The 26,478-nt window shown below is 40.3% G+C and overlaps 1 protein-coding gene across 4 annotated transcripts in view; it reads left to right on the top strand.

Moving 5' to 3' along the window:
• The window catches only part of csnk1g1 (casein kinase 1, gamma 1), a 50,961-nt gene that overhangs the window by 16,776 nt on the left and 7,707 nt on the right, over positions 1 to 26,478 (top strand). For 2 of the 4 annotated variants that reach the window (XM_049597683.1, XM_049597692.1), the window contains exons 5-12: positions 8,777 to 8,928; positions 14,113 to 14,347; positions 14,465 to 14,550; positions 15,024 to 15,108; positions 15,306 to 15,454; positions 15,560 to 15,667; positions 17,774 to 17,884; positions 21,966 to 22,066. In XM_049597683.1, coding sequence (XP_049453640.1) covers positions 8,777 to 8,928; positions 14,113 to 14,347; positions 14,465 to 14,550; positions 15,024 to 15,108; positions 15,306 to 15,454; positions 15,560 to 15,667; positions 17,774 to 17,884; positions 21,966 to 22,066 — 1,027 coding nt within the window. The remainder of the gene's footprint in view (positions 1 to 8,776; positions 8,929 to 14,112; positions 14,348 to 14,464; positions 14,551 to 15,023; positions 15,109 to 15,305; positions 15,455 to 15,559; positions 15,668 to 17,773; positions 17,885 to 21,965; positions 22,067 to 26,478) is intronic. The other 2 variants (XM_049597701.1, XM_049597705.1) reach the window with 1 other exon arrangement.

Raw genomic sequence — 26,478 nt, forward strand, 5'->3', positions numbered from 1 at the left:
TTTACCTTTGTTTACACATAACGGCTGCTGGCAACAGCTTCTGCCTTACACTGTCTGGTTCATGGTGTTGAATAGTCATGTCAGCACTAACTCTGCTTGTCTTTTTCCAGATCCTCTTATTCTTTTTTTCCACAACCGTGCCCTTTACACTTTATTACTCTGTGTTCAGAATGAAGTACAGTACAATAATAGTTGCTTCTCGACTTCTCTTCCCTTAAGTCTGCTCCCCTGAGGATTTATCAGTTTGTCATAAAAGATTAGTCAAGGTCTGCTGACGCATCTCTGTTGCAGCAACCACTGACAAGAATCTTGTGAGGATTAAATGACTGCAACGGAGAAATAAATTAAGGGCAACCTTTTTTAGTCTTGGTACGAGAGGAAATGGGTGGGAGCGCTAAAAACAATGGAACAATAGAAAAATCTTTTTTAGTAGTTGTTCATTGCTCTTCTAGTAAAATGGTTAAAATTATATTGTATATATCAGTCACACGAATACACCTAAACTGGAGCAAGTGATTGATAAGAGATGAGTTTGATCATGCTGCTTGTGAATTTATCCATTAAGGTTTTCCTTATAAATTGGCTTAATCAGTGCTACAGTTTAAGGATGGCCTTGGTTTCGGTTTGGCATGGAAAATAAGAGCCATGTCTTTGTGATGTATGGTCCTTGATGTGCTTTTTAGAGCTCTACATGCATATATGATAACTAGACTGGGAACATAATGGCTATTGTTTTGCAAAGGCAAGGGCTGGAAAGGCCAACTGTGCGGAAACTCATTAAATATTTAGAGAGCGGGTCTGCCTCTCTTAGTACTAACCTGCCTCTGTCCTCTCCTCCAGATGGGATAACGTGACCTCATTTCTTCTTGGCTGTGTGCTGTGCCACATTCCTCTCAGCCAATGTGGTTGTCACAGTGTCTGTGCGACAGGGTCTTTATGAATTAATGTGGTTTGACTCAGATGCTCAATCAGGTGTTGTATCTGGTGCATAACCAACTGTCACTGGATATTAATGAGGATGATTCAATTAGGCATTAAGCATCTCCTTCCAGAGATTATGTGTGAATATTTATCAGCGCAGTCAATAACGATTTCACCGCTGCTCTGGTTTTACAAGACGGCAGACTGTGAGGAGTTATTGTGCCGAGGACAAGATGGTTGTGAAGATCAAGAGGGTTTGTTCAAGGGTGGGTGGACACTATTGAGCTGTTAAAGGCATTGGCAGTCAGACCTCATCATGAAACACTACACCAGCTCTGTGACCAGTGCAGTCCCAAGGAGTAAACATTTCCCACAGTGACACAGCTCACCAGATTTTACAAACATGTAAAGGAAAGGCCGGAGGTCTTATCCTGGATGTCTGTTCCCACTGATGTGAACACATGGATCTTTGTTAAGAACAGAACTCCTCTCAGTGCGTGGTTTTGCTTTAAGTGAAAAAATAAGGGTATGGTGAGAAACTAGAGAGCAGCGTTTAGTTGATTTTTTTTAATGTTACAGCTCTATAGTCCTGCAGATGTTCAGGAAGAGATTTCCAAAATGTATAACTACTGAATCAGTAGAGATGTGATTACAGTATCATGTTACATTCATTTTTGTATTTCAATTAAGAAGTTCTTTAAGTGAGAAAATAATCTCTACTGTAATCACAGGATTGACATTATCGTTTCAGGTGCTACATAACAATTTAACTTACTTCTGTCATTTTGGCTGCAGTCACATCATTATGACACATCATAATTACATCATATACTATACGTCTATTTTATACCACGGTAACACTATATAGCACAATACAGTAATTGTTCCATAAATTCAATTGATTATTTTCTTTTATTTGGAACAAAAGTTAAAAACGAAACAGTAAAGCTTTAAGGTTCTAAGAACAATCATTTTAAGTGTTACAGGTTTTGGTATTTACAACTTCACTCTCCTCAACATCGTCTGCCCAAATTATGTTGCCTTGCGAGGCAGCTGAATTCACAAGATCACACGAGAATCAAGAGATAATGCGAGAATCCAGCCCTGATTGGCTCATTAGCCTACCCCGAATATCTCCCCTGGCAGAAACAGTTAGGACAGAATAATGTCAGTCAAATCAGATTTGGGTGGGCTTCAGTGGGATATTCAGTGCAACACAAGCCTCTCCTCCTCCGGGACAGCTACCTCCATGTCTGCAGCAGCCAATAGCAGAGAAAAAGCAAGGAGCGCTCAATCTGCAGCTTATTCTGAGGACCAAAACATACTACTACATGCTACTGGTGGACACGTTTCTGCCATTGCATGGTATGAGCTGTCATATTGCCCAACTCTAGTCATACAGTTACCTTACCACAGTTACAGTGCTTATGTTTATGCATCACATAAAGTTAGAGTCATGCTGTTAGTTGAAAGAATTCTGAAACATGCACCTTCACTTTGAAGTGTGATAATTTACCACACCATGAAGCCAGTGTTTCAGAAGCGCTGAGGAAATGAATTTATTCTGCAAGTCTTAAATATTCAGAAATCCCATTGAACATTAAAAATCAAAGACAAAGCAGAATTTGCCCGTAGCTGTCTTCCACCATAGAATGAAAGAGAACATCACAGTTGAGTAACAGTCTAAATACAAATGATTTCTTTTCACTTTTGTTTTCAAGTGGAATAACCTCACAGCTTCTTGCATACTCAGCCGAGGCAAGCCAGCAAATATGTCTGTCAGAAACCTAATCGTGGAGGCATTGTGCGATCAGAAGTGGATCAACACAGTGTAAGAAACTTGATATGAAGTAGAAGCCGGCTGTATTCCACAAGACGCATTAAGTGTAGAGCCGCTGCAGAACCAACATAGGTTGCTTGTCTCCACTTCCATTACACAATCTTTGCACAGACCTGTCATAAGTCCAGACTGCGAAAATCCATCCCCTGATCTCTAAACTGCTTAGTCTGTAGCAGAGGGCCTGAGCTGATCTCAGTGTGAATGGTGGGCTCCACCCTGGACAGGTGACTGTTCTATATCTGGGCTGACACGCATATATACGTATGTAGTAAGAGAAATGCATTCAGACTCACACCCACAGTTTAATTTAGAGTCACGAATTCACCTAACCTGCGTTTCTTTGGACTGTGGGAGGAAACCCACACAGGCATAAGGAGAACATGCAAACTCCACACAGACAGGCACCGCTCTGTAATTCCAACATCATCTCTGTGATATTTTCCTCCGTTATTTAAAAAACACATTAAATTTGCCGACATGTACAAAGTAATCGCCGTTTCTGTAGCATTTTTGTCGAGTGTAGCGTAGGTGGTGTTTTATCTTATAATACCAAATTAGAACATACGATACGTCTACAATTTGTTCGTACAAAGGAATCAAATATGACTGGTGAAAGCAGACTTTGAGTTAATTTCTTTAACTCTCTGTCACAGTGATGGATGCTTTAATTAATAAGAGAACAATTGCTACCAGATGGTCAAAACAGGACTTCCACGTTCAGGACTGGTTTCATCACAGTAGAAAGAGAAAAATCTGCTCTTTGACAGCTGGTTGAAAAATTGCACACAGAGAAAGTCGTGTGCAGGGAGGTCCGGGGGAGTGCCTTGCAGTCGGGCTTAGAACCAGTCATATTCATTTATCGCACATTCATCTTGCTCCACTTTTTGTTGCAAAGGACTGCAGCCAGCACCTCTATTAGATTACAGTAATGCATAGGGAAATGTATTCTTTAATCCTTTTACACAGGCCAGGCTGTTTTACTCAGTAGCTGACTGAACTGATACGTTTGTGAAAGTCTGCATTAAACCCTTATAGTTATGAATTTTATGCTGATGTTTTCTGATCACAGATTTGCTGCTCTGAGTAGTGACATACGTTTATGTAGTATGTCTTGATCCAATATCTGTAATTTAACCACTTTGTACAACTGCATAGTATATATACGTGGCATTTAAAAAGAATGTAAAGCAAAATCTACATTCAGATACCTGTGGGAAGTGTTAGTCTATGGAAGCTTTCAGACCTAGAGTTGTCTTGCTTTGGTCCGAATCAGGGATTGATTTTGTTAACAAGTTGCATAATTGCCTAGAGTTGGTTTGTGTTGTCACGGCAGCATTTACAAGCGGACCAGATAAAATGCCTTGTGTGAGAAAGCTGCTCTTGGTTGATAAGAATTTCTATGTGGGAAAAATCCAGGAAGTAAACAAAACGTTGAAGAAGATAAATGTGACACTTCCTAATGTCACAATGGAGGGACAACTACGCAGGTTGATTTTAGCGCTGCTCATCGTGGACTATATTGCTGTCATTGTTCATTTTAGTCAAACCATACAGTTTGAAAACGAGGCGCGGCTCCAACTAGAAAACAATGTTTTGATGCATTGGATGTGCTGAATGTGCATATTAAGGCAGTACAGGAGGAGGTGCACATTAATAATCCTCCAGGACTGTAACATGCTCATGTTTAACCCAAACAGTGTGTCATGTGACTGCAGTTGGTTTGGATCCAGGTCCGAACACGTTCTCACCACAAACTAACTGCATCAGAGTTCATTTGTAACCAGACTGAGACGTTCTTGAAGAGGTGGTCTCGGTCTGGTTGTTTTGGTGCACACCTGAGTGCGATTGCTGTGTTCACACCTGCTAAACCAAACAGGGCAGGTGTGAAAGCACCCTAAAAGGCAGGTTTTCAAAGACATCACCCCCACCCTGTACAAATTGTTTTAACTTATTAGAGTTATCAGAAAATAACAAAGACGTAAGACTTGTTATGGCACCCCAGCAACATTTTTCAGAAAGTTGACATGCATTCGAAAAATTACCCTGTTTTATCTGTGTTGTTCTCAGACTTGTGGCAAACTGTGCAATGCGTTGTTGGAGTTTAGCCCACATCCTCTAATGCCTCCCGACTAAACTCTAGGATAATTAAAATGCTCGCTTGATCTTCGGCTTATAAACTTTGTCTTTACCCGCTGGCGTTGTCTCCCAGGTGTCTGATCGGTACGGCACATGTGCAACACTTAAGCTACTTTCATCATTAGCCCTGGAAAACCACTGTGTTAAAGTCTTTTTCAGAAGTTGCCTGATATGGCAAGTGAGTTACTAGATTTGCTAACCTGATGTGGAATCGGGCAATCCTATTGTTTAGATGATGGTAAAAATATTGCTCTGATAGAGACAAAACCTTTTTTTTCAACCTAATGCTGTTCTGCTCATTCACTCACTGATGAATACTGTCTGTGTGGATATTTTGTTGAAGCTGCTGTCTTTGTTTGTCTAGACCACATGCCGTTCACTTGCCTGCAACACTGTAGAAATGTCTTAAAGACCAAGTCAGAGCTACACCCAGGCATTGCTTTCATTATTTTAAAGAAAATTAGATGAGAGAAGTCAAAAGTGGTACCTACAAAAGTAGTAGCTTCCATCAAAGTTTGAGTCTTCCTGTACAATTAGAGTATACTTTGCAGCACAGGACACACAGATTCGATCTCCTCTGAGGACCGTTTTGCTGTAGATAATGACTGCTCTGAGATCCCTGGGCTCCCCTTGCTAGTAAAAAGCTTGACCAACCTTGTTTTCAATTGAATGACCGTTTATCCACTTATTTACAGCACATCTCCAATCTGACACATTTTTAGGCCTCCCACAGGCACCCGGGGTTTCAAGGCACTCATTCCTATGGTACAATTAGCAACCCACAGAACTGTATAATGGTGTCCAGAAACACAAGATGGAGCACAGCATGACTCCTACATGCCCATATGCTAGCTGACAGCATTTTATGCCACCTTTCATGCTGCAGTGTATTTCCCATTACCCAGCTGGCGAGCCAAACATCTCCAGCAGCATGTTCAGGATAAATATGTTAAGGCACTACATCAGGATTACTATTTAGCTCTCTGATTATTAGTCTTCTGCAAATTACTTGAGCAGAATAATAAGTTTATGATGGCAATTTGGTCCCTTCACGGAAATGTATTTAGCAACTAATTTCTTACATCTGTCTCCCTTCGGCATGGCACGCAAAACATGAATGAAATAAGCACACAGCCAGTATACTGAGCTGGCAGAACAACATACTTACCTGTGTGTGTAGAAGAAAAACAGAATCTAATTAAGGCTACTACATAGACACATTTAAATATATTAAATTAAGAACCAAAATGTACCATATGTGGTTTAGGGAGAGTATTGCTAGGGATTATAAATGTAGTCTTAAGATGGCTCTGATCAATGTTTTTATGTTAACAATGGATCAAATGCTCAGGTGTAATGTGAAAGCTGTTGCTCATAGTGACACAGATATTTCTCTCAAACCTGCAGTTCTCTTTGGCTTAATAACATCTTAAACGTCAGCTTATTGTTTTGTTTGTACAGCCGGCAACTTGACTCTTTTGGTTCAGTCTTACTCTCAGTCTACTTATGTGCCCAGCATCAAATAACAGGCAGATGTTACACAGAAGTTAGTCAACTACCTGGTCAATATTTAGCAGCCAAAGAGGTGACAAGCTACAAGTTAGAGGGAATAGTGATAAAGTGGTAAAACTTGGCATTGATCCACAGCCTCAGACAGATGCACTCAAGCGTGCCGTGCGCACAAGCTCTGTTGGCAGGCTATACTATATTTTCACATTTTTAACAATGCAGTTTAAAAGTTTAGAGTTTTATTGATAACCTACATTTACCAACAACAAAAGACTACATTTAGCACCAAAAAAATATGTAACCAACAAAAAAAAAAAAAGTAAATAAAAAAACGAAAATTGAATACCAGATTTTCATAACGAATACCTACCCATAGAAACGCTAAGCAACCTCGTCAAGCACCGCGTCATAACCTATTTACCTGAAATCCTGATATTCTTCCAAGCGCTGTTTATAAGTGTGTGGGTATATTGTCCGTGGGACAGATGTATAGCGCTGGCAGCCCTGCACTAACATGATCAACTTTTCTGTATTTACTGCAGAGTGATATTTATTTTATTTATTTATTTTATTTTAAAAAGGGAAAGATATCTGTTGGCTGTGATCGGTTGTTCCTCATCACATGACATTCTGCAGTGTTCCAAAAGTTGAACTCAGTTTATCTTAGGTTGCAGCTGTTGCACCCTGAAAAATAGGCGTTTGGGGAAAAAATAGGCGCAGTGGCGTTGCTCTGGTGTTTGAGCGCACCTGCTGTGTGTCTACATTGAAAGCAATGAATTTGAGGGCGCAAAAAACGCAGCATGTGTACGGCCCCTAAAGAGATGATTAATGTTGATCACCTCACCTGTCAGTGGTTTTAATGTTGTGGCTGATTGGTGTATGTGTGCAGCTACATATACACACATAAATATATTGCTCATACACACAGCTCCACGTGTAAACACAACACAAACAAAGCTGCTGTGTATCCAGTAATACTATCTCCCAGAGTTTTTTCATTTCGGAATCATGTGTAATACTCGATAGTAAAGGACTGGCTTCAGAATCGGGGACATGAAAAGCAATCAGGGCGTCCCTACTTCTTTTAACTTCTGTGCAATTATAATATTTCCAAGGACTGAGCAAAGCTTAAGCAGTCTGATAAAGCAAGGTCTGTATGATTGAAGCTCCAGCATTTCTTTGAAGTTTCTTGAGGGAAGCTTTTTTAATAGGACTCTGACTAGCAGCGAGCAGGGGCAAACTTTGAATCATGCTTCCCCTGAAGGCAATTAACAGTTTGACCTGATTTCCTGTCTTTGAAGCTAAAGTTCAGGATGTGGTCAGGAAGACAACAAAGAATACAGATATTAGCATTTACAAATAATTATAAATGGATAGGAGTCACATGTGCACAACACTTGAAATCCTGCAAAACAGATTAGATTAGATAAGATTAATTAGAATTTCACATTGTGTGTGCAGTATGTTGTGTCTTTTATTATAAATTTAGAAATCCCCTTTGTGTGCTTCTCAGATAATTTCATTAAGAAGTGCAGGAATGAAAGGAAAGTTAAAACAGTTCACACCCTGCCATCCTTTTACATCACAATTTAGGCTTTAAGCTCACACATTTTTCTGGAACTTTAACAGTACATGGAGCTCTAATTCCCACACTGCCAGTTTTACAAACAACCCATATGCAGGAGGGTCAGAACACCGGCCCCGCCATTGTTACTGTTGCATTGGACCGACCACACAACACTAAACTGCTCTGTGACAAGAAGTAAAATAAGAGCCAAGGTGACAGATGGAAGGGATTTTGGAGCAATTAGAGTGAGTAGAGCAGGGAGGATATGATTCAGTTGGGAGGATGTGATATGAGGCAGTGAAAAGATTAGTTTTCAGCCTGCAGCAGAGGAGTGACACAGTTTTATTTGCGGGCACCGTGTTGTATTTTACTAAAGGGTTAATGTTTACCTAGCAGCTTTCTCTGCTCTCTGTACTTAGTAACCTTGCGGCGCCCCTCCTCTATCTGACCAGTCTGAGGCCTGTTATGGTTCACCTTGGACCCAACTTAGAAATATCATTAGTCAAGGGAGACAGGAATAATAAACACTCTTGCCACCCTGACTCTCTGAATTCCCATGAGTATATACAACTGAAAAACACTGAAGTCATATCTACGTTTAATCATCTACTCACTAATAATAGCTTTTCCTCCAACAGTTATTTTCTATCCAAGCTATTACAATGATCTTACATATCTTTAATGCATCTGTGAATCCATAGTTAAACAAAAAAGTCTTGGGATTATTTAGGCAAATGTTAGGACACGCACAGCTGGGATCTTTGTCTCCTGTAAGTCTAATTTCTCTCTTCCTGTGTTTTCAGCTGAAGGCGTGCCCCAGGTGTTTTACTTTGGGCCCTGTGGGAAATACAATGCCATGGTTCTGGAGCTGCTGGGACCGAGTCTAGAGGACCTCTTTGACCTTTGTGACAGGACCTTTTCACTGAAGACTGTCTTAATGATAGCTATTCAGCTGGTGAGTTCAAAGCTTTATATGACCGTTAAGTTGTTTTAAAATAGCTTCCCCTAACTTATTGTGACTGATGAAACACTTCCTTCATGTGTTTCATGGTTAAAGCCCTCCAGGGTTTTGAGGGGATGCTGCCCCCTGAATCACTGGATGGGTTCTAATGTGAAACAGATGGAGGAACTCTAAACATGTAGTCTACTGTCCAGATATTTGCTCAAGTTTTCAAACAGATCTTTCTCAGCAGATAGAGTTTACTCAGGTGACAACTAAGGAAACCTTAGGATGTGACTGAAAGCTCTGGAAAAAGCTAGTAATAGCTAGTTCACACTATATGACTTTGGCCCTGAATTTCCACTCACTGACAGTTTTTGGATCTCACAACAAAAGCCCCAAATTAGTCTCAAATCTGTGTTGGCTCCGCACTCGTAAATAAGCGCTTGAGTGCTATATGTGAACTTTTCAAAGCTGCAAGCTGAGAAGCTCACGATGCATCACTGATGCATCCTAGATATCAAACAGGCTAAATATCTGTACCATACACTGTATATGAAGATGGACAATGCATCTCCACTTCCTCCCACTGTACAAAATGAAGCTAAAATATCCGGGATAGAGCCGCTGCCATCTTGCTCTGATGACGTAACTTGGAGCCAGCATCTGCGCAGAAGCGATTTCTGCAGTATTGAGTCCCTGCCCATACATCTAATAGCTGATAGCAGGGACACCTGTCAATCATGATGTCCAACCCCCAAACTTATAAGAAAAATAGACACTTTGGCCCTGATCGCACAGAAAGTGTTTAAGCAGCTGGAGGCGCCTGTTTGTAATTGTTTTTAATGAGGTTGCGTTCTAAGCACCTGGTGTTTTTGTCAGAGCTCTCTGAACTCCTTGAGTTGAAAAAACTTTAACTCAGAGCAGGAAAGCACCCCACATCATCTCTCTTTTCTCATCTTTTTTCCCCATTGTCCAATCGGATGATTTGAGAGGGGGCAGACCCTCTGTGGTGGTCACGGCAACAAGTTTACAGTTGGTAAACGATGGAGGAGAAACTGGTGGTACCGCTTGCTGGATACCCAGAGCTATACGGCCCGACGATAGACAGCACGTTGTCAAACTGCCCCTGAGTCATCCTAAAATATGTATGGAAATGGCCATCAGGGAGGAGAAGCTCCTGGACCAACTGGTGGTACTCCCTGTGATCCACCCTTTTTTTTTTTAGGGTCTCATGTACCCACACAGATCTCTGTTTCCCTGTGCCCAACAAACTATTTGCTGACAGCCTCTCACCCTCAACCAGAGCTACAGCAAGTACCCTCTGCCTCAACATTTTAGGAACTAGATACTAATTACTGTCAAGAACATACAGCAGCATTATAAAAACTATCTAAATTCACAGAAACCAACTTTGGAAAAAAATATTCAATGTGTACTTTAAATCTTTTAGTTTGGCCCATGTCCAATCTGCCAACATGAAGGGCACAGTGTTTATGACCTATACTGCAGCCAGCCACCCAGAAGTTATTGAGATGTTATGCTTCACTTCTGGGGAGTTGTCATGTCATCCGTCTTTGTTATACAGTCTATGATCTGGACCTGTCACTGACCTGTAGGCGAGCTACAGCCAATGAGAGCGCAAGGCATGGGTTGAGGGGAAACCTGGGGGATGGGTTGCCTGTATGTGTTGGATTTGCAACATGGACCAAAGTTGTTGTTGCCCCCAGAGAAAACAGAATATAAATAGTACAGACATGTGGAAACAGGCAAATTTGTGAATACGTGTGTCAGTGACAAAAAAAAATCCTGTCTAACATGGGATTACAATATTTCGTTGTGTCACTTCTCGCATGTGTGTTCATCACAAAACGTAGTTTGGAAACCTGACATACTCATCTGGGATTACACCTGGTGAAAGAGCTTGTAGTGCTTGACCCCCTGTTGCTGGTCAGTCATGTAGCATGAAAACCACAACAACAGCAAGTTGTGTAGTTGTGCAGTACAGTGATCTGCCAATGTTCAAAGTCTGGTGGTGTTAACAAGACATAAGTGGACTGAGAGTTTAAAAAAATAAACTGTTTTCAAAGTCACGAATAGACTTTCATGTCAAATCAAACAGCAAAAGCAGCGAAATAAAAAGGCAAAGGAGAGCTACTAAATGGATAGACCTTTATTGTCATTGCACGAGAACAACAAAATTGTTCGGCTTTGCCTGTGCAAAACAGCAAAATTATGAGCATGATTAAAAAATAAGATGAATAAAATTTAACTATAAAAAGAAAGTAAAAAACATGTAAAAACAAAACATTGCACATATCCCCACGTGCTATAATGCACATTATGCTTCTGGGTATACGATCATATTGCACAAGAGATCAGTGTAACTGAGAGGCAGAGCTGTGAGCCACTGCGTCTGTCCGTGCCATCATGTTGCCAATAATAGGTATGATAAAATGTACCTAAATGGGAAATTAGTAATGCATGTCTGTCTCAAATAATGGCCAGGTTCTGCCATACTGTGAGGTCCCAGAAAGCCTCGTTCAAAATATTGTACTGTATTGAATAAACTGCTGTAAAGTGTTTGGGTGCATTCAATCCAGCAAATCATACATTATGTTATTCACACAAAGTCCTGCCTCCAGTGGGTAATGGAGCAGGTGGGGTACCAGTGCAGAGTGTGCAAATTAAGAAGCTGTCAGTATGCACGTACAATTGGTCAGAGTCAGGTAGGCTGTCAAGAAGAGCAAAGCCATCACGGAATCTCATTAAGTTTGAGCAGCTCAGAGGGTGGCTTTACTCAGTCTTTTTGGCGCCTCAGACATCTCAAAATTTCTAGCATTTCATTTTGTCAGCAGAAAATCTTGCAGTGCTTTTGTAATTCAGATAGCCCCTGCAAATTTGTAAGGAAACCTACAAAACAGCACAACATAAGCATGATGTTGCAGAACAGAGGGTTGCTGAAGCCTGCGCCTCTGCCAATCTGTCCTCTGTATTTATCACGTAGGTCTTCCTCTTTATTTTTTGGCACAAGTGAGTAATCCCACAATAAGTGCTGTGAGCTTGTACTCCTACACACGCTCCTCTTTTTTTGGTGAGCTGAAAGAAAAGAGTGTTTCAGGGTATCAGGATCCCTCAAGATCAAAGCCAAGTAAAGGATCTTATTACTCACACCATTACTTATTTCTCCCTTTGTGTTTCAGCTGTTGTTCTTACAAATCCCTTCTTGGAAGGTATTTGCTATGAGTGCTTGGTTAAGATTTACATCTATAAACACATTGTCATTCTGATCCTAATTGCTGGCGCTTTCCGAGTCCTAATTCCCAGCAGGATGGTTTTGCATCTCAGTTAGTGGCTTGAAATTCTGGCTCAGCGTCAACAGAGGCTTTTGTTGTGTGATAGTAATTGATCACTGTGGTAGCTGTGCAGCATAGTGCTGAAGCAGTTAGTGAATTAAACATTGGTCAGTCAGCATAAATTAATTGATGGTTTTGTAAATGATTCATCACTTATTAGGTAAAAATACTAAAGTTGCAGCTTTTTTCATCAGGATTGTTACAATTTGTTCCACCTTGGCTACATGGCAATCTAAGTGGTAACTGCTTTCAATGCTTTTGCATCTAATGGCTGCTTGAAAGCAGTAGGGATAAGGAGATCAGCTCCAGTGTGGTTTTTTTCCAATCAATGGCACATCTAGGTGATGCTGTCGAATGTGCATTGGTATGTTGGATTTGTTTACGTTCACATACACTACAAGTAACAATGGGGCAACCCAGACACACCATCCTCATCTTCTATGCAACTTTCTCTCCGTTGTTGTTGTAGCTAACTGGGAAGCCACAGGCGGGTCTTCGAGCGCCATCATTTCATCTGCACTCACCATAGTGTGACTGACTCAGGCCCTGATAACACAAAGCATTTTAGTACCCGGAGGCACATTTTTGTAATTGTTTTTAATTCTAGTGAAGCTTTTTGCTCGTGTTTTTTGCAGTGCAACGTGCCTCGCGTTTCTGGGCTCTAAGCACTTGGTGTTTTTGTTGTAGCGCTCTGAAAAACCTTCAACTCAGAGTGAAAAAATGTCTCAACTCTTCTTTCGTCATCTTTTTTTCTCATTGTTAAATCGGATGATTTGAGAGGCGGGCTTTCTGTGGTGGTCACAACAACAGGTTTACAGTTGGTAAACAGTAGAGGAGAAACTGGTGGTAGTGGTTGCTGGACACCCAGAGCTATACGGCTCGACAACAGACAGCAGGTTGTCAAACCGTCCCTGAGTCATCCTTAAATATACCTGGAAACAGCTATCTTTCAGGGGAAGCTCCTGGACCAACTGGTGGTACTCCCTGTGATCCACCCTTTTTTGTAGGGTCTCATGTACCCACACAGATCTCAGTTTATCTGTGTCCAACAAACTATTTGCTGACAGTCTCCCTCTGCCTCTGCCTACAGCAACTACCCTCTGCCTCAACATTTTAGTAACCAGCTACTAATTACTGGGGGGAAAAAACGGTACATTGATTACAGGAGAAGGTTAGTGTAAGGACATGATGGGGTGGTTGCCTGGCAACAATAAAAAGGCGCAGCAAGCGTTTTTTTTACTAGTGGCATTCAATTAGAAATAAAAGGCAGTGCGGTGTGCCTCGCATTTTTCAACCTGCAAAACTATTTCTGTGTGATCAGGGCCTCACACGTCAGTCTGCTTGTTGGACTAACCTCAGGACATGTTGCTAACAGCGTACAGTTGAGAGTTTCCAGACAGAATGCACGCTTGAGAACATGGGCTCACACTATGTGCATCAATCTACATAACGTGTGTTTGCGTGCAGCTGTGTGCACTGAACCATGACCCCCAGACCATGATGGTTTGGCACAAATATACAAACTGTTACAGCCCTTCATTTGTAGTCTCCAAGCTTGAGTGACTCAGGTGATGTCACTTTAGTCATTTTTCTTTTTTTCTTTTCTCCCCCTTCAGAGCCACGGAAAATATTATATATTAAAATATTAAATATTAATTGCTTTTACAGACTGCGTAGACTGACATATTGCAGCAGTCAACTTTCAATAAAATGTCAATTTTGAGTAACTTAGACATTTGGATACCCATTTTGCTGACTCTGTGATGCTTTGTGATTAGATCTTATTTTTGTCAACGTTTCTCTTTGCTGACTCTCTTCTTCTCGCTCTATTCTTTCTCACCAGATTTCTCGAATGGAGTACGTGCACTCGAAAAACCTCATCTATAGAGATGTGAAACCTGAAAACTTTCTCATCGGACGGCAAGGAAACAAAAAGGAACACATCATCCACATCATCGACTTTGGTCTGGCCAAAGAGTACATCGACCCCGAGACCAAAAAACACATTCCATACAGGGAGCATAAGAGCTTGACTGGCACTGCCCGATATATGTCCATCAATACGCATTTAGGCAAAGGTGAGATCAGTTTCAAAGCTTTGTTTGGTTTGGCTCTGATGTGTTTATGATGTAATGTGGTTTGGTGCTTTATTCTTCAAGTTTCTGAGTGAAATGATATTGAATCTGTTGGTATAGAGCAAAGCCGGCGAGACGACCTGGAGGCCTTGGGCCACATGTTCATGTATTTCCTTCGTGGGAGTCTACCATGGCAAGGACTGAAGGTATGCCAAGTACATGGACGTGTTAGCACACATCTGACAACTGATATGATTCATTAATGACAGTCTGCAGCCTTTAAATCATAATCTGAGAATCAGATCAGTGATACTGTTTTATTTGTAGTTGTTTATGAGCAGATTCAAAAAATGTTGTCTTCTTTGTATACATATTAAGTATCGCTACAAGTGGCAGAATGCAAATACAAAAGACTTAAGCTATCAGTACTTTCCTCTCCACCTTAGTCTAAACTATTAAGAAAATAAGGCTACAGCCAGAGTATGTATTAGAAGTTAACCAGTTGTCATTTTGTGTAATCCATTAGACTGTACAGTCAGGATTTAAGATTTTCCTCTAACCCATCTGTATTAGAGAAATTAAAAACACATTAATAGTAAGTCATTATATAATTCTGATTGATGCTTATTAGACTTCAGAATCGGCTCATATGTATCTTTCTGGTTTGATACTACTGCAGGCCGACACGTTGAAAGAACGATACCAGAAGATCGGAGACACAAAACGAAACACTCCCATCGAGGTCCTCTGTGAGAACTTCCCAGGTACACCAATGATGCCTTTAATGCCCTTATGGATCTGGCTGTAAAGCTTAGAAATTAGCACATAGAGACTGACTGTGATTTGACCTTTTTCCCTCCAAATAAAATGTTCTGAAACATCATCCCACTACAGAACTAGGATTATATTATCCATATTGAAGGTTAAACCATTTTTTGATTGTTCTCTTTGTGTAATTCAGAGGAGATGGCCACCTACCTGCGATATGTGAGACGGTTGGACTTCTTCGAAAAGCCCGACTATGAATATCTGCGGACTCTGTTCACTGAACTGTTTGAGCGAAAAGGATACACCTTTGACTACACTTACGACTGGGTTGGCAGGCAGATAGTAAGTAACGTTGACTAACTACTAACAGATATGTTTTAGGTCAGTCAGTGTTTTTAGCATGCTGCTTGACTTGATCAGCATTTAACTGCTGATTATTCCCCTCAGCCCACACCAGTGGGGTCTGTCCATATAGACTCTGGAGCATCTGCTGTGACGAGAGAGAGCCATCCTCACAGAGACCGACCATCACAGCACCCACCCATTAGAAATCAGGTACGCCATACTTGGTCATAATTAGTGTTTGTTTTGTCAGACCTTCGTTACAGTGACAGCAAGAAAACCAGTGCATTATAAACTAAAATGTATGTGTGAGGTACACACAAATCCCCCTGCTGGTAAAGACGTCTACAAAGCACTAGTCTTAGGGTCACTTTTAACCTGATCTACAAATTAGAGAAACTGTAACACAACACCTTTGAACGACTCAGGACCTCATCATTATCACCAAACAAAGCTAATATGCATGCAGAGCTTCAAAGCTTTGATGGAAACTGTTATTTCTGATGGTGAGGTTGTATTGTATGAGTGCTATCAAGCTAGTAACCAGAAACTGAAATGAATTCCTCTGATTGACAGCAGCCCACAAAGATAAAGATAACTGAGATAGTACTTTATAATCCTTCACACACTGTAATACATTGAAATTCGGGATGCACCGATTGTGAAATTCTGGTCCAATATTGATAGCTATGTTTAAAATAATAATTTGGCCGTAACCGATACCAGTACTGATGTTTTGTTGTCGTTTATGTTGTTTTTGTTTTGTTATTTATTTTCCCTTTTGTATCAGGGAAACAAAGAAATCTTCTATATTTATTCAAGTTTCTTGCTAAAAACTGAACTTTACAAGATTACATTTGAACACATCAAGAGAACGTTTAAATTTGCCTTTGCCCAGTACTCATTTTTACTGAATATAGCTTGAACACCACATAATCTAACACAATGCAACCTCCGTGAGCTGTTAGTTCCAGCCACTAGCTGCTAACTGCTAACATTAACTAGCTCTCCTCCTGCTGATTTTAACACAAATGTGTTGTTCACGATGTAGCAGTATCAGGGAAACAACAGGGTGTGTCCCCTGACTTGTCGATAGTAAGTTCACTGTGTCATTTCGTTCCGAAGGCTTCTCAGGGAACATCTGTGTTTATCCCAAACACATTTTCTATTGCACCTGGGGTGAGGGGACACCTTTAGTCTGGAGTCCTGCTTTTTAGCCTGTGCAAAATTGATGTAACACAACAGAAAGACATCGGCCACTGCCTATTCGCTGAAGGGCCGATGGCAGTCAGCAAGGGAAACATCAGCCAGTACCAGTGTTGGGCTGACAAATTGGTGCATCCCTAATTGAAATGAGCCAGTGAAGGAGGAATTATTTCATTTCTGTACCAGATGAAACAGGTCAGACCATTAGAGAGTGTGCTCAGGTTGTCAGTGCAGGTGTGTTTCATGGTTGTGGCTCGCTGGGAAACCTAGATTTGCGAAACACTTAGAAGTTGCTTTAGAATATTCTTGTCTTGCTGTTTAATGGTGTGAGAATGCTGTGAGAGCGGTTAGAGTCTGGTAAGGTTTAGGCACAAAAAAGCACCTGGATAGGGTTAGGGAAGGATCATGGTTTGGGTTAAAATGATCAAATGCAACAGAAAGTCTTGCAGGAGTTTCCTGAATCTGGGGTTAATATCTAGACACGACGATGTTTTATTAATGGTATTTCCGGCCAGCATTTGTAAGGGACTGCAGATCACCCTTGCACATGTTTTTAGTTTTTAAGTTTCAGGGCTTTGGTGCAAAGCCTTGCTCTGTATATGGTTTGGGTGAAAAAAATGTTTATGCCAATTAATCTCTCTTTTCAGTGAAGTTACAGCTGAATGTACTTGACACATGTAAACACTTATGCTTTAATTACTCTTGTTAACTGCAGTTACAAAGTCAAGTCGGCAGAAGACAACTTGTTTCGTGGGGAAAAAAAATTTAAAAGGTTAAATATCTTGTTCAGTAATTGAGGTTTAATTTTTGTGTTATGTAAGTGTAATGAGAATGAGGCCAAAGCTTACCTCCGTTTGGCTTCAGGCTCATTAGTTTCTGGTTCAGTTCTTTGGCTGAAGCCTTGCTTTGATTTTGATTCACTCTTTTATTTTGTTACATTTTTTTTCTTCTCCATTTCTCATGCCGCTTTGCATGGTACCTGGCCTCGCACACCCAAATATCCATCTCTCCTAACGCAATTATTTCATCACCACCCCTACCCTCTCCCATCGCACCTCCCCACCCCCGATCCCACTTCCCCTCCCATCACCGACGCCCCCGACTCCTGAGCAGACAGCGGTCTCAGATCGACGAGGAGCATGGGAGGTGCAGCCCACACGCCAAGCAAACTCCTCCTATCTGACCTCCCACCTGGCAGCGGACAGGCACGGGGGCTCAGTGCAGGTATACACCCCTCACCTGATCAACCACAACCCCCACGTGATCTCTATGGAGTCAGATCTGTCTCATAGGATCTAATCCAGAATAAATAATACTTTGAGTAAAAAATAAAAAAACCTACTCAGGTGCATCATTATAACATTATGAACCAGTTTTTAAAGAAAAGTTTGACATTTACAAACAGTGATTCTGCATTTTTCTTAACTTTATTTGCTATTATTAAAAGGCAAGTTTAACATTTTTCAGCCTGGACCCTATTTTCCCATGATTTTGTGTCCAAGTGACTGATGGGAACAACAGTTTTTGAAACTGGTCTAGTATTGAGCGAGAGGGCTGCAGCCAGCAGCAGTGACTGGCTGCAATGTAACCACTCAGGGCATGTTCGCATTGTCGATTTGAGTCCACTAAAAATGCTTTTGCCAATGACATATTTAGATTATTATTTTACAGTGTCTGACTACATTATGGAAATGATCCCAACAGAGAGAGACCATTTTCTGAAAGCGTTAGGTCCTTTTTGTTTAACCAGAAACAGCCCCAGAATCCCTATCTCCAAATCCACCAGACCCCATTTAAAAAAACAGGAATTTTATTGTGTATAGATTTGGCATATTTTCATATCTAACTTGGTGAATTAAGGATTTATTTCAACTAAATTTGAGTTGGTTATTGTTAGACCAGTGGAAAGACGAACCAAGATGGTTTTGTGAGTTTTATTTTGTTTCTGTCAGCTTTGAAAGAAGTGTGTTTTGTGGTGTTAAATTACCAATATTTTAAATGGAGTTTGGTGTGTATGGTGATAGAGATTTCAGGGCTGTTTCAGGTTAAACAAAAAGTATCGTCAACAAAAATAACGATTAATATAACTCCACAATCTAAGCCTGTCAAAAGAAGTTCATTTAGTGGACGTAAACCAAAGATGCACCTCTCTCACTCAATACTAGACCATTTTAGAAACATTGGAAAATAGGGTTCTAGTTGAAAAATACCAAACTTACCCTTAAATCGAAGTGTATTTTATACACCTTTAGACATACTTTTGAGGTCATACAGTATAGATAAATCATTTTTTGTTATTTATCTCTAGAAATCCATATTGAATTACAGCTCATTATTGATCAGAAAAGAATGGTATTTCCTGAATGTTATTGGTATTTCTAATAACAGTTACCATTTCTGGTCCACAAATAAATGTACAATAGTAGATATCAGACATTTTCAATACATGACATTTATTTTGTATTTTAGCCCCATGTGTGAGACAGATCTGTAACCATACACCTCCCCCACCCCTTTACCCTGGCTGGGAAATGTTATTTTTCTGCACCACCATAAGCATGTCATCTGGTGCCACCCACCCCAGATGGTGAAAATGTGATTTAGCTTGATGAACAGCAGCCCTGGTTTTGGCAATTTGATCTCAGGTCCCTACAACTCTTCATGGTGCTTGGACATTCCTTGCAAGATCAAGAAGCCTCTTGCATGGCAGGGTGACCTGGCTTAGCCGGCTAAGTGCATGCTCTTTAGTCGTAAAGGGTCATTATGCTTAAAGGAACATCCCGGTGTAACTTTGACTTCTTGCCATTACCCAAGATTGTCCCTGACTGTAACAGGCTCTGTTTGCATAGGTGTGTACTGTGTGGGCTTTAAGAAATCTCTGCCTGTTGTACTTGATGCAATTCACTGTCATTCATGTTGAAACCGTGTGGAGACTTGAAAGTTCAAACGCATCAGGAGGTATTTCACCCATGAATGTTCACTGTGCACTTGGACAGTGTCTCCTGGTTGTTTTCCATCGGAAGTAACGTGTCTCTCCAGCTCTGATTTGACTCTGATTGCAGGATGAGTCATGTAAAGGTAGAGGAAGTGATTCAGTGTGCAAGATGATGGCCAAGAGATCAACAGAAGCAGCAGAGCTAATGTTAGCGAGCTTGTAACACTGTTAGCTTAAAGGACACCATTAGCTATGGGTTTGAGTCTGTTTTATGAAGTAATATGAAGATGTTTAAAATAGTTACTTTTCTCTTCACAGTAAAATGATAATTGACCCTTCATAGATCTTCATGCAAAAATACACCATTTATTTATCGCAACTCTTTGATGTGTGGGGGGGACCCAGAAAAAGACTCAAACACCAACACTGTTGAGGATATCCTACTGAAGAAATAAAGAAGGCAAATCCAAACACAATGCTGTGGAAGTCCCAAAGAAAATATGTAATTTTCATTCACTTCTCTTTTTTTAAATCCATAAAACAATACTGAGTTGAACCCAAAGATGGAGGACACAATACATCATCACAAGAGGTATCAAACTTAAAGCATTTATATGACTGGAACAAAGCATGAAATCCAATCACAATTCCCCATTGCATTATCCACTAATAACTCTCGGAATATCGTCAGTAGGACGTTCCTCCATCTCCTTGAGTGGTACAAAAAAATGATGGACAAGCTGAAAGTTATGCTCAGTATTAAAAGAGAGGTGGAGAGATGCCTATGTAAAAGGCAGGTTCAGAATAATGGAGTACTTTATCAGAGTAAAACTGACAGAAAGCACCAAGACCAAGAAACAAACACAGAATCTTCAGTTCAACTGAGAAATGGGCCGGAAACCTTTTGGAATTTTTCATCGGAGTTACAAATTGAGTAGCGTATTTTTCAAAATTAAGGCAGGACATAATGTCCCTCAGCCACTGGGCATGGGTGGGTGGGGCAGCATCCCTCCATCTGATTAGAACTGCCCGTCTGGCCAACAGAGAGGCAGAAGATAGTGCGTGGCATTGGATCTGAGTCAGGTGTACATCATCCTCTGCAGTGGTGACCAGGGGGTTGGGTTGCAGGTCAGAGTTTAGGATTGAGGATGAAGTTTGGAAAACGTCCTTACAATATTTTTCAAGGCTCAGACATGTCCAATACATGTGAATAGGAGAAGTCACACCGCTTGAACATGGACGATGGAAGATGGAAGACTTTTAATTAACGGCTCATGCAGACATTGTGGTCGGCTGACAGAAGAACACAGAATAGCCCGTCTGTAGTAGCTCCAGTACCTCTTGTGGTCATGTGACCCTCATCTTGCACCTTGTCTCCTCTAAAACAGAGTTCGGGTGAGTTGTGATAGTAATTTGAATAAAACAAAGCAACTACTTTCAACCATTTCTTCCGTCTAGCAGCTTCATCTCCTGGAGAGTTTTCTACACTGTTGCATCATGAATGGAACTGAATGGTATCAGGATGGCTGAGATTAACAAAGGTTTACACTGTGTACACCTATGCACCCAAAACACATTTTTACAATAATTATAATGACATTTTTTCTACAGGTGAATGGGACAACCATCAATAGCTTTTGTTTGCATACTGTAATTTGATATTTGTCTGTTGGTGTTTGGTGTCTTGTTGTTCATATTTGTCTTTCTGATTTTGATTCATATAGGTCAGCTGTTCTATTAGCTCCCTGCAGAAATAAAAAGTATAAAGATTTAAGCTTTGATTTTTACACCTTTACACAGAAGTGAGCCTCAGGTTTGTTCTGTGAGATTGAGGCTGATAGACGTGGAGCTGCAGCAAACCTACATCTAACTGAAACACTCCACTCAGTTTGTTGAAACTATTACTGTTAGCTTTAGTCACTGGCAAGAATTGTTTCCTGCCTGCAAGAAGAGCAGGCTTTGACTCAGACAAAATTACCACACCTCCAGCCAGACTATCTGCTTAAAAGAAAACATTTAAGGGTGATTAAGATTTTGCAGTGTATTGAAAGCCCACTGCATAACTTTTATAGTCCTCCATCCATCTCTTGTTGAGGACCAACTTTTAAGTTTTCCAAATTTGCTCTAAATGACAGCGACAGTATCAAAGGGAGACACAAAATACAAGCAAGGAAAAGTTTCTGTTCTTTTTGTGTTATTGATGTGGTGCCGCCGTGTTTCCATAGAGGAGACAGTGGTGGAAGTGGTAAAGCAACATTCATGCTTAAGTTGTGAAGCAGAGCGACTCTTGATCACAGCAGGAGCGGTTTGTCACACTGATTCAGGCCAGCGTCTTCACTGTTTTTGAAGTAACACCCATCTGTGCCACAGGTGGTCAGCTCGACCAACGGGGAGCTGAACGCAGACGATCCGGCTCATTCCAACGCTCCCATTACAGCTCAGGCAGAGGTGGAAGTGGTCGACGAGGCCAAGTATGTGTCACACACCCGCCACACCTCTCCTCCGTGTCCATCTGTCGCTTCCTCTCTCTCTCTCCCGCTCTTCCTCTCCCTGTCTCTCTCTTTCTCTCGTCACTTTCTGCTATGCTGTTGAATTGTGACGGCCCCCAGCTGTCATCCTGCTCCTGCCCCTCGTACCTCCTGTCTGACTGTGTGGATTTTTTAATTGACTGCTGCCTGTCTCTATGCTCTTCCCTCAATTAGATTTTTTTCTCAAAAGAAATAAAAGCTGATGGAGATCATTTTCTCAGCAGGAGCTAATTCAGTTTCTCATACCTGCTGCTGTCGACCCCGAACACAGGCTCGCTGGCAGCCACTCAGGATGTCATTTTACCTTTTAGCAGCCTGACCATCTATAAGTAATACCCCACTGTTGATCAACCTGATCACCATGTCTTTAACAGTAGCAGTAATAATCGGAGTAATACAGATCCTGTCAGTGTATTGCAGTAGCAGCCAGTTGAACACACCAGATTGTCCATGTGATAACTTAGTCACGTGTACAAAGATTATGCACATGATGTCATCATATCCGTCACTTCTGCCTCTCCCTGAGAGTCAACATGGGATGAAAAACATGGGAACCACTGTCATTAGCATTGGTTTCATTCAGTTTATCTTAGAGCTGGTAGCACCAGCTAAACAGCTACTGGTGTTAGTCTTGAGCACCAGCAGCTGGACTGATGCCATGCTGCATGGCTGGCCGCCCACTGTGATAAGACTGCGCTGCTGGCTGAATGTCACGAGGTTCAGCTGACTGAGAAGAACTGAGGAGAGTTTTTCTGAGACACACAACTCTCTGAGACACAAATATATATATATATTTCTCTATATATATTATGTATATATATTAATTAAAGTAAGTGCTTTTAACTTGGAGGCTGTTAGATATTACAGTTAACAGTGAGCCTGATTTTTATTCCCTACAAGTGAAAACTAAAAATGTGAGAGTGAAACTTAACTCCAAAATTCAGACATTCAGTCACAAGCTGCCAAGTACTGAGAGCTATATGTGTCAAGACAGTTAAACAGGGTTCCTTCAGATCCTTAAAAAGTCTTAAAATTCATTAATTTAATATTAAGGCCTTAATTTGTAATAGAATTTCTTAAATCGGTCTTTCAAAGGTTTTAGAAATATTAAGTCATGTGATGCAGATCTGATCTGATGTTGCATTGTAAAATCTCAAGATAATTAATAACAGCTAATTCTTTTTAAAATAAATTACAGCATGCCTCTAACATTAACCCTTTGAAACCTGAGCTACTTGGCTTGGTTTTGTTTTTTGTTTTGTTTTTTCAAAAACATAGTAAGACAGTCATGAGCAACAAAATCAGAATAGACTCAAGAATTTGCAAAAAAAAAAAAAAAGTGTATAGAGAAAATTAACAACAAAAAACATTGTGAAAGAAAAGAACAAACAAACAAGGAAATGACCTGGAAAAGGCGATTTAAAAATGTGATAATTCTGTACCATAATTTTAAATATGTGATAACAACAATACATTTTCCCTAGCTTTTTCCACCCATTTTTTTTTTTTATAATTTCTTGAATCCATTAACTTTTTGCAATTTGTGGGACATTTAAATATGTGTGAAAGGTGTCTGAAAGCAGTGCAAGGAAACTGATGTGGCTCAAGGTTTCAAAGGGTCAACATAGAGCCGGTCAGGATGTCGCAGTTTTGTTCTACCTTCATCTGAACACGGTGACAAAACAGTCATAACAAGTCTTAGATCTAATTCACCCTCAACTGTAGGAACCCTGGTAAAAATGGTGCAAGTCACCAGCACAACCACACTTGTGTTGAGCCTATCATTTTAGTCCAAGAGCCATCTTTTAGCCATCTTCTTGATCGGTTCCTGGTCAGCTCTGTTACCGAGCAGGACCACAGTAGCGCAGGTCAGCCCAGGTAGTCTCTGCTGTGAGGCTGTGGTGGAAACATGATAATAGCACAGCCAAGATCAGCTGTACCAGGCCTGATGAAAATGTGAGGATGTAAAATATTACCTTAGTGGCCCTAGTTGGGGTTGTGGATGTGTAGGTGGTAGGCATCACTGGTGGTGGTGCTCCATCTGAATAAATACCAGTACCTAATGCAATTTTCTTTAGTAAATACTGGGTGTAGATTAACGCCAAAACTGGTTCATAAAATAGCAGCGCATTTCTTAAATTCCAACAGATTTCTTTGTGTTTAATTATGTATTAAGTGTCCACAAAATGTTTTAGCTGATCTTAAATTCAAAGGCAGTGCTGCATAAGTGGACCATTCAGCAGGTAATGTTAAAAAAAAAAAACATCACCATTGGGCCAGCTGGCCATTTCAATGGAAAATTATCAAAGTAGATGTTACATTTCATCCGACTGTAACATAAAATAGTCACGTTTATTACACCAAATACATCTTGTACTGTATATCTTGAGATAAAACATCCATCAACATATTCAGTTATTTTGAAACATATTGCAGAGATTTTATTTCCCGTATGTCCCACTGGACTTTATCAAAGCCACTGTACTGCCGAGTCTCCTCATGAATCTCCCAGAGGTTCATTCACTTTAATCTGCGCTTGTTTCTGTTTCTGCCGGGCCTCTTCCCGCTGTTGTCTTTATTCACACTATTGTTTGATATGATGATTGGCGTGTTTGCTGCCAGTGTCTTTGATACCTTGTCACACAAGTTGAGGTTTGATATAAGAACATGAAGTAATGAATGCAAATCACTCGTCTGATGCAATTTAATTAATGTTTTGCCATTTGAGGGAATATTCGCATCCCATGGTGAATTAATGCCACATGTAGCGCTGGCTCGTTGATCTTTTTCTATTAACATTCATGGGCTGAAATTTGACTGTCGAACAGCAACACAAATAATTTGAAGTCTGTGCAGGATTAGGTCAAACTTGGTCTCTGTCAGTGATGCTGTAATACATAGTTTTTAAAATGTTAATATACATTTAATCTTCTACAGCTGATATATAGCTAAATATGCCTTAAATTACAAAACATTCTAATAAGTAAAACACCAATTAGCTTTAGTTAAATTAGTTTATTCAAATATTTACCAATAACTCTAAAGAGCAGGAGCATCACTGATTCTTGACACACACATTTCTCTACATATCTATATATAAATAAAACAGAATCATACACTTACAGAGGTTTGACAGTTATGTTTACAGGTTATTTTGACCTCTTGAAACTTATTTGTGGCAGTTTTGTTTCAGCTTGTGATGCTACAGTTACTTCCTGTTTACATAGTTGATTACTTTGGATTAGATAGGGCTGCAGATTAGCCAGCATCTGGCTTACACATTACTAAAGCATTGTCTAGGTAAAGCATCTAAAGGGGATCTTCATTATTTTTCAACCTGGACCCTATTTTGTCATGTTTTTCAGTCTGAGTGACGAATGGGAACAACAGTTTTTGAAATTGGTCCTGTATTGAGAAACAGGCTGCAATGCAACCACTTGTGGCGTGAGGTCTACTAAAAGCGCTTGTTTTTGCCATGACCAGCTCAGATTGTTATTGTAAGTGTCCAACAACATTATCAAAAGTGCCCCTTTGGTCGACCTTTTTGTTAAGAGTGATATCTTTTGTGTTTAACCAGAAAGAGCCCTGAAATTGCTATTGCCAATGTGACCACATGTTGTCTACAGGTCCGTGAAATGTCTTAAATTGTCTTAAATTCAGATTGGATTGGTCTTAAATATTTTCGGTCGCATTACGGTGAAAATTTCTCCAGCTTGACAGACCGTCATTGGACAGATTGAAAAATTGCAGTAATAAATAGCATTTACAACAGTAATAGGATTTTGTTTTCTTTTTACATTAAACACATTAAACTTAAACTTACCATATAGTTGAAATCTTTCCTTACTGTTCGTTTTGAACTGGCATCAGTGTGTTTACTTGGAAAGAGTACTTACACATGTGTGTCACACAGACACACACATCTGTGTATTTCCATTGCAGGTCTTTGCAGGTTGTTTGCGGCAACCAGCTGTTGTGCTCTAGCTCAATATCGGACCAGTTTCAAAAATTGTTGTTTCCATTTGTCACTTAGACACAAAAACATGTGAAAATAGGGTCCAGGCTGAAAAATACTGAAGTTGCCTCTGAAGTTTTGATGCATCCAGATTTAGTCAATCAGTAGTTAAAGGAAGAGTTAGAGAGAATTAAAAAGATTTTTTTTTTTTTTTTTTTTTTTTTCAAATAATCTTGATTTTATATGATTAAGGACTTAATACACAAAATGAATAATGGATTTAATGAGAATAGTTGGTCAACCCAATCTCACAGTAATATCCATCGTTGTTGTTTTCAAAGGATTCAGCAACCTTTATCAAGGTGCAGATGGGCGTTCAGTGTCTGACATTGACAAATAT

The sequence above is a fragment of the Epinephelus fuscoguttatus genome, linkage group LG2 (assembly GCF_011397635.1).
Source record: "Epinephelus fuscoguttatus linkage group LG2, E.fuscoguttatus.final_Chr_v1".
NCBI lineage: Eukaryota > Metazoa > Chordata > Actinopteri > Perciformes > Serranidae > Epinephelus > Epinephelus fuscoguttatus.